At 40.4% G+C, this 12,917-nt stretch overlaps 2 protein-coding genes across 2 annotated transcripts in view; one reads left to right on the top strand and one right to left on the bottom strand.

Moving 5' to 3' along the window:
- Positions 1-12,917, top strand: part of LOC126183409 (glycine dehydrogenase (decarboxylating), mitochondrial) — a 316,896-nt gene that overhangs the window by 61,689 nt on the left and 242,290 nt on the right. The window contains exon 2 of the mRNA XM_049925357.1: positions 7,648-7,726. Coding sequence (XP_049781314.1) covers positions 7,648-7,726 — 79 coding nt within the window. The remainder of the gene's footprint in view (positions 1-7,647; positions 7,727-12,917) is intronic.
- LOC126183410 (uncharacterized) lies at positions 184-2,715 on the bottom strand. The gene is made up of 2 exons (XM_049925359.1): positions 2,410-2,715; positions 184-1,205 (listed from the first exon to the last, which is right to left on the bottom strand). The coding sequence occupies exons 1-2, from the start codon at positions 2,549-2,551 to the stop codon at positions 622-624; spliced, it is 726 nt and encodes a 241-aa protein (XP_049781316.1). The 5' UTR covers positions 2,552-2,715; the 3' UTR covers positions 184-621.

The following is a 12,917-nucleotide window of genomic DNA, read 5'->3' as shown; positions in this document are numbered from 1 at the left end:
TTAACACAGTCACTGAGTCAACAGTGAGGTTAAATTCTTCACGTCGAGAGGCAACAAATATCAGAAATGAGTTTTGTAATTATTTTAATAGTGTACAAAATGGAAATTTGGAATAAACATTTAAATACATTTTTTCATTACTAACTAGTGCATAAATATATATCTTCACAAACATATTATCAACGAAGAAAACTGTTAGTGCTTTGAATTCATGAGAATGTTCACGTGTATCTTTGTATTATTTTCCACAGCGTCATTCTGTATGATGACTGACTGAGACTGTGAAACAGCTACTGACGATTTTTACTTAACAGATTTAATCTATCCACAATGTACTGCACTACTTGAACCTAAGTTATATAAATCTTGATCTGTGTCTCGTTGTTTCAACAGCACATAACAAAATTCTGAGGATGCTTTCTAATAGGAGCTTGTACAAATCTATGAAAATGTAAACAAAAAGACCATTATGGTAAGTAGTATAAATTAATTACTCAATTTAAAAGCAGATACATGTCACTAATAAAAACTGTACTGGTAGTTACTAACCACAGCCTTGAATCACTTAAATCAGAATGGCAGGATACAAGATGTTGCAGACAAAAAAGGCACTTGCTTATATTATTTTTTGCTTGAAATTTTGCTTCTCAGTACATCAATTATTTGCCCCATTACTTCTAGTTTTTCTAGTGGTTCAATTTGCTTAAAATAAGGTACCAATGACAACAAAAACTTCCTGTCCTCACATTTGGCTTGTGACTTCAAAATTTTGATCTTTTTCGCTTCCATTTCAAGTAGTTCTCTCTCAAAACTAGCAGATTGTCTTCTCTTTGCTGACCCTGTCAGTGACGGCGGAGGTGGTGATGTGACAACCATAGAGTTCGGGTCTTCTGTGCTGGGCAGGAACTCCTCAGTCAGAACGCAATCAACGTGGCCATCAAAGACTTTACTTTCACCAAGATCAGTTTCTGGCACTTCAGTGTCACTGTCACCATTTGATGACAGTGATTGTTGACATTCAAGTGCCACATTTGTTCCAGGCTCTCTTGGTGTCATTATGTCCTTAAGAAACATCAACGCCTGGAAATAACACCACTTGCTCCTCCATGCATTAGCTGCATCACCTGATGATGTTATTGGTTTCTTCTTCAGTTCTCTTCGGAAACCGTCTCTCAGGGATTTCCATTTGTTTTTGGCTTCGCCTTCTGAAACCAGATAATCAAATATGTAATAAGTTATCTTTGTGACTTTGTATTTATATTTTTCATTGTATTATGTGACCCATTTATTATGCTAAGATGAAAGTAGAAATATGTAAAACAATTGCAGTATACCTGGAACCATTGGCCAAAATGAAAGGAAAATGTCCTCAGTTTTCCACTTGAGCAAAAATGATAGAGAATAAGATGAAAGTGAAACTTGTTATTCTACAAATTATATACCACTTAATTTTTAAGTACCACTGTAAAGTAGTCAGCTAACTCTTCGGCTTCTTAATTATATTAATACAGTACATAATCTGAGTCACATAACAGAACAGTATTCAGGCCTTACACACACATAATAGCTTCAAAATTTATAATCAGAACAACACAAGCTGCAGTGAATAATGTAATCCACATACACTGCAGCTACCACACATTATGCAAGTTATTGCATATTACTTGGATTTCAAAACATCCCTGCTTAACATAACATTCTAATACTAAGTAGCATAATTACAGTCTTCTTCACACTGTCGAAAAAATAAAATGATATTCAATAGTTAATGAACGGCAAATTACACCAGAATGTTCAGAGATATTTAAGAACAGACAACCTTCTATTCCAGTCCTTACATTGTATTTACAAAATACAGAAAAAGAAAAGCAAACGTAGGGCAGATGCTATGAAAAAAAGGAAAATCTTTCGAGTCAAGGATTTGTAAAGATGAAAAAAAATCTGATATTGAGCGCAATGTCTACGTTTGCACACCTCATATACAGCAGACATATCGTTAAAAAAGTAAAAATTGAAGCGTATATTCAGGAAAGCTTTATTTTAATGATAAATAAATCCCTAAAGTCTATTTTTGCTTGTATTGTGTAAATAAAATATAGAAAATTTAAGTGGTTCAAGTGCGTAATTTCTACCTTCATCACAGACGCCAATGTACATTACTAAGTATCATAATGGAAAACGCGTCTGTAACAGGAGTTCTAATCAAATATTTAAAAAATCTCATACATATTTAATCACTTTTTGACAACTGTAGAACGGAATCAGAAAAGAAAAGAAATAACTCCAATGAGATGAACTTGTAATTGATATACGATCATAAACAATGAAACCAACTTTTTTTGGGTATCGTAATGACATAAATATGAATATTCGCACATGCAAAAGAAAAAAAAATAAACCAACACTTACTTGTTGATCCCACTGAATTGGCAACAGCCGCCCATTCTTGGTCACATATGACTCTATTGTAGTAGCTTTTCTCTCTTATATCCCATAAACAGCGCCTCTTACTAACTTCTGCTATTAAAATTTCGGCGAAATCCGTCGACATGTTGTCTGCTGCCTCACAAAACCCTGTACAGTTTGAACTATGGCTACCGCTGTCGCACCCGCTACAAGCGACAAGATTCAAACACGTTTGAATTCAAACGTCGCCAGTTGCAGCGGGAGACAGGCAGCGACACAGATGTAGCTCATGTAGGACACTTCTATAACTATACCTGCGGTTGTATTTTGTCGCTGAAGCTGTCGCGCGCTGTCGGTCGCTTCTGTCTCCCACGTAGGACATGGCCTGGCTACAGCTCCCACCGGCAGCAGATGCTGAATTAACGACAAGTGGCCGGCGCGTCGTGATTGCAAAATTGGCTCAAGGACGTAGTGTCCGCTTCGTCCATACGATACCTAACCAAGATGGCTTACTTGAATATAAGCTAATGTCAACTTAAAAGAACAAGAAAACAATAGAGAAATTAACAGGAGACAGTACAATGTGTCCACGTCCACCATGTTAGTCGAAAAACGTGAATTATCAGTTAGTGGGCAGGAGTTAACTGTCTTTCGAAGCCAAGCGTAGTGTAAGAGGCGGCAGTACCATGACTTGAACAGGCACTACCCACTCCGTGGCTTGTCTTAACAAGGGAAGCAACAAGTGGTGACTCACGGATTTCCAAAAAAAAAATTCTCACAGTTTTAGTCAATGAGGATAAAAACCGACACAATTTTGAAATTATGGCTAAACGCCCCATAGTATTTAAGGAAATCGACATACACGTTTATAGTGTTGTGTAAGTTGTAATGACTATGGCCAGGTGGTGAGAGGGCCCCGTCGAGAGCCAGTGATTGAATTGCCGTGATGAGGATATGCCGTCCTGGCTTAAAGTCCGCCACCCAAAACTAAGAAAAACTTTTGCTGCAAACTGCTCACTACTTCATTATTATCAATAGCTATATGACGTGGAAGAACTGCTAATAAAATTCAGTGTTTTACAGAACTTCATGCAGCTAAGCTTCACGTTTCTGATATTTTAACATGTTAGAGCGCTTACTGGATGCTTAACGTATGAGCTAATTTATGTTAATTTTCTTAAGTATTAGTTTTAGTATGTTACGTGAATTCAGGCTGTTATAACATATAACTATGAAATTAAATGAATCTTAACTGCTAATGAAATAAAACTGCGATGTTTATTACGAGGTGCATTCAAGTTCTAAAGCCTCCGATTTTTTTTCTCCGGACTGGAAAGAGATCGAAACATGCGCATTGTTTTAAAATGAGGCCGCGTTCATTGTCAATATGTCCCAGAGATGGCAGCACCATACGGCAGATGGAATTTTACCGCCAGCGGCGAGAATGAGAACTGTTTTAAATACTTAAAATGGCGACGTTTTCCTTACTTGAACAGCGTGCAATCATTCGTTTTCTGAATTTGCGTGGTGTGAAACCAATTGAAATTCATTGACAGTTGAAGGAGACATGTGGTGATGGAGTTACGGATGTGTCGAAAGTGCGTTCATGGGTGCGACAGTTTAATGAAGGCAGAACATCATGTGACAACAAACCGAAACAACCTCGGGCTCGCACAAGCCGGTCTGACGACATGTTCGAGAAAGTGGAGAGAATTGTTTTGGGGGATCGCCGAATGACTGTTGAACAGATCGCCTCCAGAGTTGGCATTTCTGTGGGTTCTGTGCACACAATCCTGCATGACGACCTGAAAATACGAAAAGTCCAGGTGGGTGCAACGAATGCTGACAGACGACCACATGGCTGCCAGTGTGGCATGTTGTCAAGCAATGTTGACGCGCAACGACAGCATGAATGGGACTTTCTTTTCGTTGGTTGTGACAATGGATGAGACGTGGATGCCATTTTTCAATCCAGAAACAAAGCGCCAGTCAGCTCAATGGAAGCATACAGATTCACCACCACCAAAAAATTTCGTGTAACCGCCAGTGCTGAAAAAATGACGGTGTCCATGTTCTGGGACAGCGAGGGCGTAATCCTTACCCATTGCGTTCCAAAGGGCACTACGGTAACAGGTGCATCCTACGAAAATGTTTTGAAGAACAAATTCCTTCCTGCACTGCAACAAAAACGTCTGGGAAGGGCTGCGCATGTGCTGTTTCACCAAGACAACACACTCGCACACCGAGCTAACGTTACGCAACAGTTTCTTCGTGATAACAACTTTGAAGTGATTTCTCATGCTCCCTACTCACCTGACCTGGCTCCTAGTGACTTTTGGCTTTTTCCAACAATGAAAGACACTCTCCGTGGCCGCACATTCACCAGTCGTGCTGCTATTGCCTCAGCGATTTTCCAGTGGTCAAAACAGACTCCTACAGAAGCCTTTGCCGCTGCCGTGGAATCATGGCGTCAGCGTTGTGAAAAATGTGTACGTCTGCAGGGCGATTACGTCGAGAAGTAACGCCAGTTTCAGCGATTTCGGGTGAGTAGTTAATTAGAAAAAAAATTGGAGGCTTTAGAACTTGAATGAACCTCGTAATATTCATGTTTTGTTCCAAATGAAAAAAAAATAATATTATATATATTACTACGTAAAATTACTGATTTTTATCAGAATCGGTAAGTAGAACCCAAGCCCACAAACACGGAGCGTGACCCATTCACCACTGTGCCACACTTCAATTGTTTATAGTCTATGTACTAAGTAACACAAAAAGTTTCTATGTCGATGTTAACAAATATAGAGCCAAACTCAAAATATATGTAGAATTTTATTTTCGATTATGGACATCTCTGCGAAATTTCAGCGATATCCGTAACCCAAAATTAGCGGGCTCGCGTTGTTAATCAAGTAGCTCTAGATAATGATTATTCAATTCATACGCTACAAATGCCCTGGCGTCTCATACATGATGCATGTCGGGAGTCTGCGAGGCGTTTCAAGCACCATAATTAGTAACAACTCACGCACTGTTACTGACAAAGACCAACCATGTAGGACACTTTTGAGTGTGTGTGTGTGTGTGTGTGTGTGTGTGTGTGTGTGTGTGTGTGTGTGTGTGTGTGTGTGTGTGTGTGTCACCCTCCCCCTTCCCCCCTTTTTTTACGTCGACTGAGTTTCCTAGTTCTTGAAGCTTTATGAGGAATCTTTCTCAGAGTAGTTTGCTTCTATCTTAAAGCGTCTGCCAGTGCAGTTTTTGAAGCATCCCCGTGGCGCCCTCCCATGTGTCGAACAAACCTGTGACTATTAAATGCTACAGTTCTATGCATAGATTCCATATCTCCTGTTAGTACTCATTTGGTGTAGGTCCCATAGAAACGACAATTCTTTAAATTTGTATGAAGACCCTAAAAAGAGTAAAGCAAGGAATATGATTGTAAACTAAATTTTCTTTTAAAATCTTTCGTCGTTTCATTTAATTGTAAATCATGTTTTCCGAACACCGATTGTAGACTAATTTCTAAAAACTGGAACTCTCAGAAAGATTGAGGCAAATGTAACCAAGCTCGGAAGAAGTGCAGAACATTGAACCACCAGTAAGTACCTGAGACTCACACTGATGGGGTGTACTAGACCAGCAGTAGCCTGTATTACGTGAAAGGGTAATGTCCGATTACGCGAAGTTGAACTATTGAAGAACCGTCGAACTGAATCCATGAAAACGGTTGCCAGTATGCCACACTGGGGGTCATAATGGACAATTGATCTCAACAAAGCTTCAAGCATTAGATTTCTCATAACTTGAACATTTCAGCTGTTACGAGACACTCTGCTGCGACGTGAGACGTATGTGGAACACGTGGGTAAAATAGGGTCGTACATCGATCCTCAAGCACGTAGTTTACTACACGGTATGACAACCACGTTGCCAGCTTGCCCGTACTGGACTGTGTAGCTTCGTTCAGTGGTGGCTCGACACTGAAGCATTGGAATGAATGTGAACCTGTATATATCAAAGCTCCGACACTGACTCCTACTGTCTACAACGGTGGCACGCGTGTTATCTTCTGACCTTCCATTGTCTAGAAACCTCAAACGCTTCGTGCTGCAATCAGAACGTCAACACCATCGATGATGTGCTTAGGGGCAAATGCAATGTTTTCGGGCGACTCATGCTTCAACCTATTCTACGGAGACTATCGTATACTTGTTAACGCTACAATGGTGACCACAAAAGAACTGCTTACGCTGGTGAGCGGCTTCTGGAAAAAACTCAAGTGTAATAGTTTCCTGCGCTGTGGAATTCAACATGCAACCTCGGCTCCTACTAATTGACGGCAGTAAGGACATCAACCACTATGTCACGAGGATCTTAAAACCAGCAAAACTGCGTCTCCTTGAAGCAACTCTGCATGTCACATTTCAGCAGGACAATGCTCGGACACAACCGGTGTGGGAAGTAAAAGTGTTCTTCGAAGACCGACAGGTACCGCCGCTTCAGTGGCCAATACGTTCTCCTAACGTTACTGTCTGATACCTCTGCTTTCGAATCGGCTTAGCGTTACTTTTGTTAGATAGCTGGTTTATTTGTGACCCTCCATCCATGTTAAATATGTGGTGATACTAAAATGTACACTTCCTTAATATTATTTGTGTATTGCCATATAGGTAATCCGTGCTACAAGCTTCATTTCAGGCACATATGTTCATCTCGCGGGGCGGTCAACGACGTGGTGAAAACTTGAAAACACAGTTTTCATTTTATTTAAAGTCTATGTACAAGTGTATTCAGGCACTGTTTTCTATTCCCTTGGTTAGTAGAAGTGGCTGTTTTCAGTTTCTCTTTCCTCAACATAAATATTACTTTAAAATATCATGGCAACAATGTGAATGTAATAACTTCACAAACAAAAATTTATTAGTAACATAATAATTAAAATAATGAACAGATATATGCAGATAGTCCATGACTAATAAACTTAGATTGAAGTTTCGGCTTTCCAATCATCTAAAGTATGTAGAGGCTTTCTCATTATTTCGGAGGAAGTACATACCAAGCTTCAACATGGTGTCTGTTATTTTCTATTTACAAACACAGTTGCGCATGAATAACAGAGAGAGCCATCCAAAATAAGAAATGTAATAGACGAATAATAAAATGTAAATAATGCTTACTTCCATTTTCTTATATATGGTACTCTTTGCACAGTTTCTTACGAAAATTAATTCAAATTTTCAGTCGCTGGATGATATGACCAATGATGCAGTGCCCCAGAACATCCGACTGAATAAGGACCTAGATATTGATGATCCAACAAGTAAGTGATAAATTCTGAAATCATTTAAATATTAAGAAGAAAGTATCTTTCAACTTCATCTAATTTCTATTAAATCCCACGAAATGTATTTGACATTTCACAATGAAAATTGAGTTTAAGGAATAATGTTACAGTTCGTGTTGTCACAAATCATGTGATTTTCTTTAGTATAATATGTTATATGAGGATCCACGTGCATATTTTTGTCAACCTTTCAGTAATAGATGGCTGCTTTCTAGTGGTCCACATTATCGATACTTCTATACATATGGCCAGCCGGATGGGCCAAGAGGTTCCAGGCGCTACAGTGTGGAACCGCGCGACCGCTACGGTCGCAGGTTCGAATCCTGCCGTGGGCATGGATGTGTGTGATGTCCATAGGTTAGTTAGGTTTAAGTAGTTGTAAGTTCTACGGGACTGATGACCTCAGAAGTTAAGTCCCATAGCGCTCAGAGCCATTTGAACCGTTTTGTATACATATGTGTGTCTTTCATGTCCGTATTCTTACCGACTCCTCAATTGCTCCATTTAGGCAACACCAGTGAAATCTTTGGTATGACTATGAACATCAACCAAACGGAGAGATGTCACGGTAGATGAAAGGTATAAATTGGGACTGAAAGCAAAAATGCTGAAATAAAACTTAATATCAGAATTGCAGTAATTGGCTCGCTCTATAAAAATATGAGCTATGTTTGCAAATACATAGTTGGGCATTGTGACAATCCGCGCAAGGACTGTAGCTTGTTTGTCACTATAATTTTTCCTTTCTTGTTTTCCATCTAAAATGTCATATCACTGACAGAACGAGTGTGCCGTCAGGTAGTACCTAACACCTACTTAGCAAAAAGAGCTCGGTTGGCCAGTCTGCCTGAGAAGTAGTCTCAGAATCAAGAGAACAGAGGGAATCTTCATATATTCACAAATCATTGGAGAATATTGTGGATCCTTAGAAAGTGTTAAACGATTTTGTATTGGATCACTTTTAGTTGAAACTGCTACGTCACACCATGTATCTAAGCTTCTTGGATGCACAGCCTTAGGTGATTACCCCGTTGTGGCTCAGTTGTATACCTTCCTTAAATTCTGCGATGGCGTGATTATCTACTCTGATATAATGGGGATGGACCCTGAAGAGTTACGTGAAGAATGGAAAAACTTGGGTGTCACAGAAGTGCGGAACTGTATGAGGAGTCAATGACACACTGGGAAAATACTGCAACATTTCTTCTAACCTTCAACTCTCCGGAATTACCTGAAAATATTCTTGCAGTCTACATCCGTCTTAAGGTTCGACTGTTTGTTCCCAACGCAATGCAATACTTCAAATGTCAAAGATTTCCACATACCACAATAGCATATAACGAGAGGGCTACATATGGAAATTGTGGAGGCACATCTTACGAATCTGATGGTTCTCGTACGCGTCCTCCGAAATTTATAAACTGCTCTGGGGATCGTCCAGTATGGAGGAGCAAGTGCGGGATTTATAACAAGGAAAGGAAAATTCTGGAGTTGAAGGTTAAGAGACGCATACACTATGGTGAAACAAAAAAAGTTTTCAAAGCTACGCCACCTCTGGAGTTTACTACTTCTTTTGCATCGGACCTTAAGAAGCCAGTTGCCAAGTGTGATGCCTCCACACAAACCCAGACCACAGATTCAAGTCCGAGTAGCTGCACTTTTCAGTTTACCAGTTGGAGGAAAAGCTTCACTTAGACCTGGAAACCATTCAGAAGTCGTCAACGCATACCCCCGCGCACCATCAGATGTCTACTAAACCGTTCTCTCTACCCAAGCAACCAACTCCAACAAATGAGGAAAAACATCACGCAAAAAGTCGTTTGAAATAGAAGAATGAAGCAGCAGTAGTATTTTATCGGCGAGCACTCTCCCTTGCTGATTGTGTTTTTATAGTCGACGATACTGATATCCACATGGAGGAATTGGAGAACTGTTCATCGTCTAACTTTCCCCCTGACCTCTCGGGTTCATAACCACACGCGTTATACACATTCCACTGCTAGTGCTGCCACTTGCGAGTGGTTATTGCCGTTCATCTCATTAATGTCACGGGACCGTGTATTGAGAACAGTTGCCAGGGTCTGGTAGGGAATGGAACCGACTATACTTTTGATCTGCTCTGTCTTTGACTATGGAAGTATCGTATACGGCAGCTATAGGTTACCTCTGGTGAACTGCGGGCCTGATCACGTACGTAATTAAGTTCGAAGAACGCCTCGTCACATGACGCAACAGCACCGCTCCTAGCGCATAAAATCAAAACTAGCGCCAGTAAAGTAAATGTTTATGTGCTAAAGAACAGATATGAATGGCACCCCAATACGCCACGCCAGCAAATTAAGCCTCAAATCACGCATTTTTGATATTTCATCGATTTTATTTTCACGTATTTTCAGATGTTCGTATTCATTTATACGTCATTTAGACGTCATAAACAGCTGTCGTCAAAACTTCCGTTGCAAAGTTGCAACGACTTTAGTAAAGAAACAATGTTCGCAACATGTAAATAAAAGCAAACATCTGGAGATGGGATGCCAGGCATCTTTAAATGTCATAGTGGACAAATAAATACCTATAAAAGCAGCTGGTTGCAGCTAATTTATTATAAAGAACCTGCAATTTCAACAGTTGCAGTTTCTATTACGTTCACAACGGACAAGGGATATTTAGTAATGCTAATATGAGAACAGAAGAAAATACGGCATTGAGGTAGGTAATCTCAGTCGACAAGCAATTAGGAATACCTTTGGGATTTTTGGTCACAGGTAGGTCATTCCAGTGTTTGAAATTTAGTGTGTTAATATTCACAGACACTATTAGCAAGCTTTTTTATTTTTCATTATTTGTCCGAAAATATTTTTGATAACTAATCACACAGGCATGGGTTGTTTCTTTATCACTAAATAAATTAATCTATCATTTCTTTGTTCATTTTCAAAAGGTTAAAACTCTCGATCGCTTGAAATTAGCATTATATTAGTATACACAAGCTGCAAACCTAGTCGACCAGAGTGTCGGCTGAAATACCAAAAATGCGTCCTAGGCGGAGTACAACGCGAGCGCCTTCCTCTCGCCCAAGACTTTCTTCCGCGAACCGGGTTGAAACAAATCGCGGGCCGCCGGTTGCTCGTCCGTGGTATACGGCTACGTACTGAAATATACTGTATATAAACTTGAACGAACTCCATTATAGGGTGATCCGTCTAACTCTTGGAGCCATGAAATCAACTCCCACAAACGCATTGTTAGAGGAAGCTTCCGAAATGCCACTAAAGATAAGAAGATATATTTTGTCAGATACATTTCGCTTCAGTCGGTTTTCAATATCTGATTGTACTTTATAAAGGCAGCGACTAAATTTTGGGGGTTAACACAAGCACCTCACAGAAGCAGCACGATCCGAACTCTTCTGCTAGTAAGAACTTACGAGCGAAATATCTCCGTTTGATATCTTCTTTAACGCAGCCCCAGAGTCATACCTGCAACATGGCTTCAGAACAGGGAAAGACATCAATTACGAACAAGAGCAATTTATTCAACGATATTAGCCATAGTACGCTCGTGTCTACACAGATGGCTCTAAAACAGAAGAGGGAGTGGGACATTCATTCTTCAGCCCCTTTGCACTTCCACCTGAAACTTCTATCTACACAGCGGATTTATATGCCATTAGGGAGGCCGCTTATCATAGCATACAGATGTTTAAGCTCATATTAGTACTCACGGACTCTCAAAGCGTTATGCAGAAATTACAAAATTCAAAATTCGGCAAGCAGACTAATAGATTCTGGATGTATTAGAGGCCGTGACAGAAGCAAGGAATAATGGCGTAGACATCCACTTGACACGGATAAAAGGAAATTACGGAATTTTATATAACGAAATAGTCGATCACCTAGAAAAGAGGAGCATTAGTGAAGGAGAATTCCGTGTAACACCAACCCCTTATGCTGATCTGAAACCTAGGATCACGAAAGGTGCTTACCATGACTGGAACCGTAAATAGTGCGTATCTTAGCAATATAAGGCAGACAATTGGCGGCCATAGAACAGGACATCTCTCCTCGAACATGGTTCTACTATGTGAAGCTTAGTAGACATCTTGAGACTTCCATCGTTCGAATGAGACTGGGATATGGATGTTACCCCGCACATTTACACCGATCAAAAATTCTAGATTCTGGACACTGGGATGTGGATCAATCTGACGTTGTTGACTTGAACACTGGCATGCACTAAATACAAGATGTTCAATAAGTACTACACAGGAAACTGGTTGCAAGCGGTTTTCGCCGACCTGCAAGTTTAACCTGCATACTCTACCGATTCGATGCAAATAAATACAGTTTGATAGCGAAATATTTAAAAGAAGCCGATATACAGATTTAAACTAAAAGTTAATGTGGGTCAAATACTCCTATCGAATCAGCCCGGTTAGAAAAATGCAATGCAATGCATCTCTGTGTATTTGTTTTAAATCAAGATCTTTACACCGAGGTGACAAAAGCAATGGGGTAGCGATATGCCCATATACAGATGGCGGTAGCACGGCGTACACTAGGTATAAAAGGGCACTGCATGGGCGGAGCTGTCATTTGTGATCAGATGATTCATGTGAAAAGGTTTCCGACGTGATTGTGGCTGCACGATGGGAATTAACAAATTTTGAATATGGAATTGTAGTTGGAGCTAGACGCATGAAACATTCTATCTCGGAAGTCGTTGGGGAATTCAATACTCAGAGATACACAGTGTCAGCAGTGTTCCGAGAACACATTTCAGGCATTACCTCTCACCACAGACAAAGCAGTGCCCGACGGCCTTCACTTAACGACCGAGAGCAGCCGCGTTCGCTTAGACAAACAACACTGCGTGAAATAACCGTAGAAATCAATGTAGACGAACGTCGTCAGGATGGTGCCGCGAAATTTGGAACGTGTGGGCTATGGTAATTGACGACTAACGCGAGTGCCTATGTTAACAGTACGACATCACCTGCAGCACCTCTCCTGGACTCGTGACTGTATTGGCTGGACCGTATATGACTGGAAAATCGTGGTCTGGTCAGATGAGTCCCGATTTCAGTTGAAATGAGCTTACGGTAGGATTCAAGTGTGGCACAGACCCCATGAAGTCATGGATCCAAGTTGTCAACAGGGCACTGTGC

The sequence above is a fragment of the Schistocerca cancellata genome, chromosome 4 (assembly GCF_023864275.1).
Source record: "Schistocerca cancellata isolate TAMUIC-IGC-003103 chromosome 4, iqSchCanc2.1, whole genome shotgun sequence".
NCBI lineage: Eukaryota > Metazoa > Arthropoda > Insecta > Orthoptera > Acrididae > Schistocerca > Schistocerca cancellata.
This window is presented reverse-complemented; position numbering and strand designations above follow the sequence as displayed.

Coding starts and splice junctions, on each gene's coding strand:
- LOC126183410 (XM_049925359.1), bottom strand. CDS start 2,551: ATGTCGACGGATTTCGCCGAAATTTTAATAGCAGAAGTTAGTAAGAGG. Junction 1,206..2,409: donor CAATTCAGTGGGATCAACAA/GTAAGTGTTGGT, acceptor ATCTGGTTTCAG/AAGGCGAAGCCAAAAACAAA.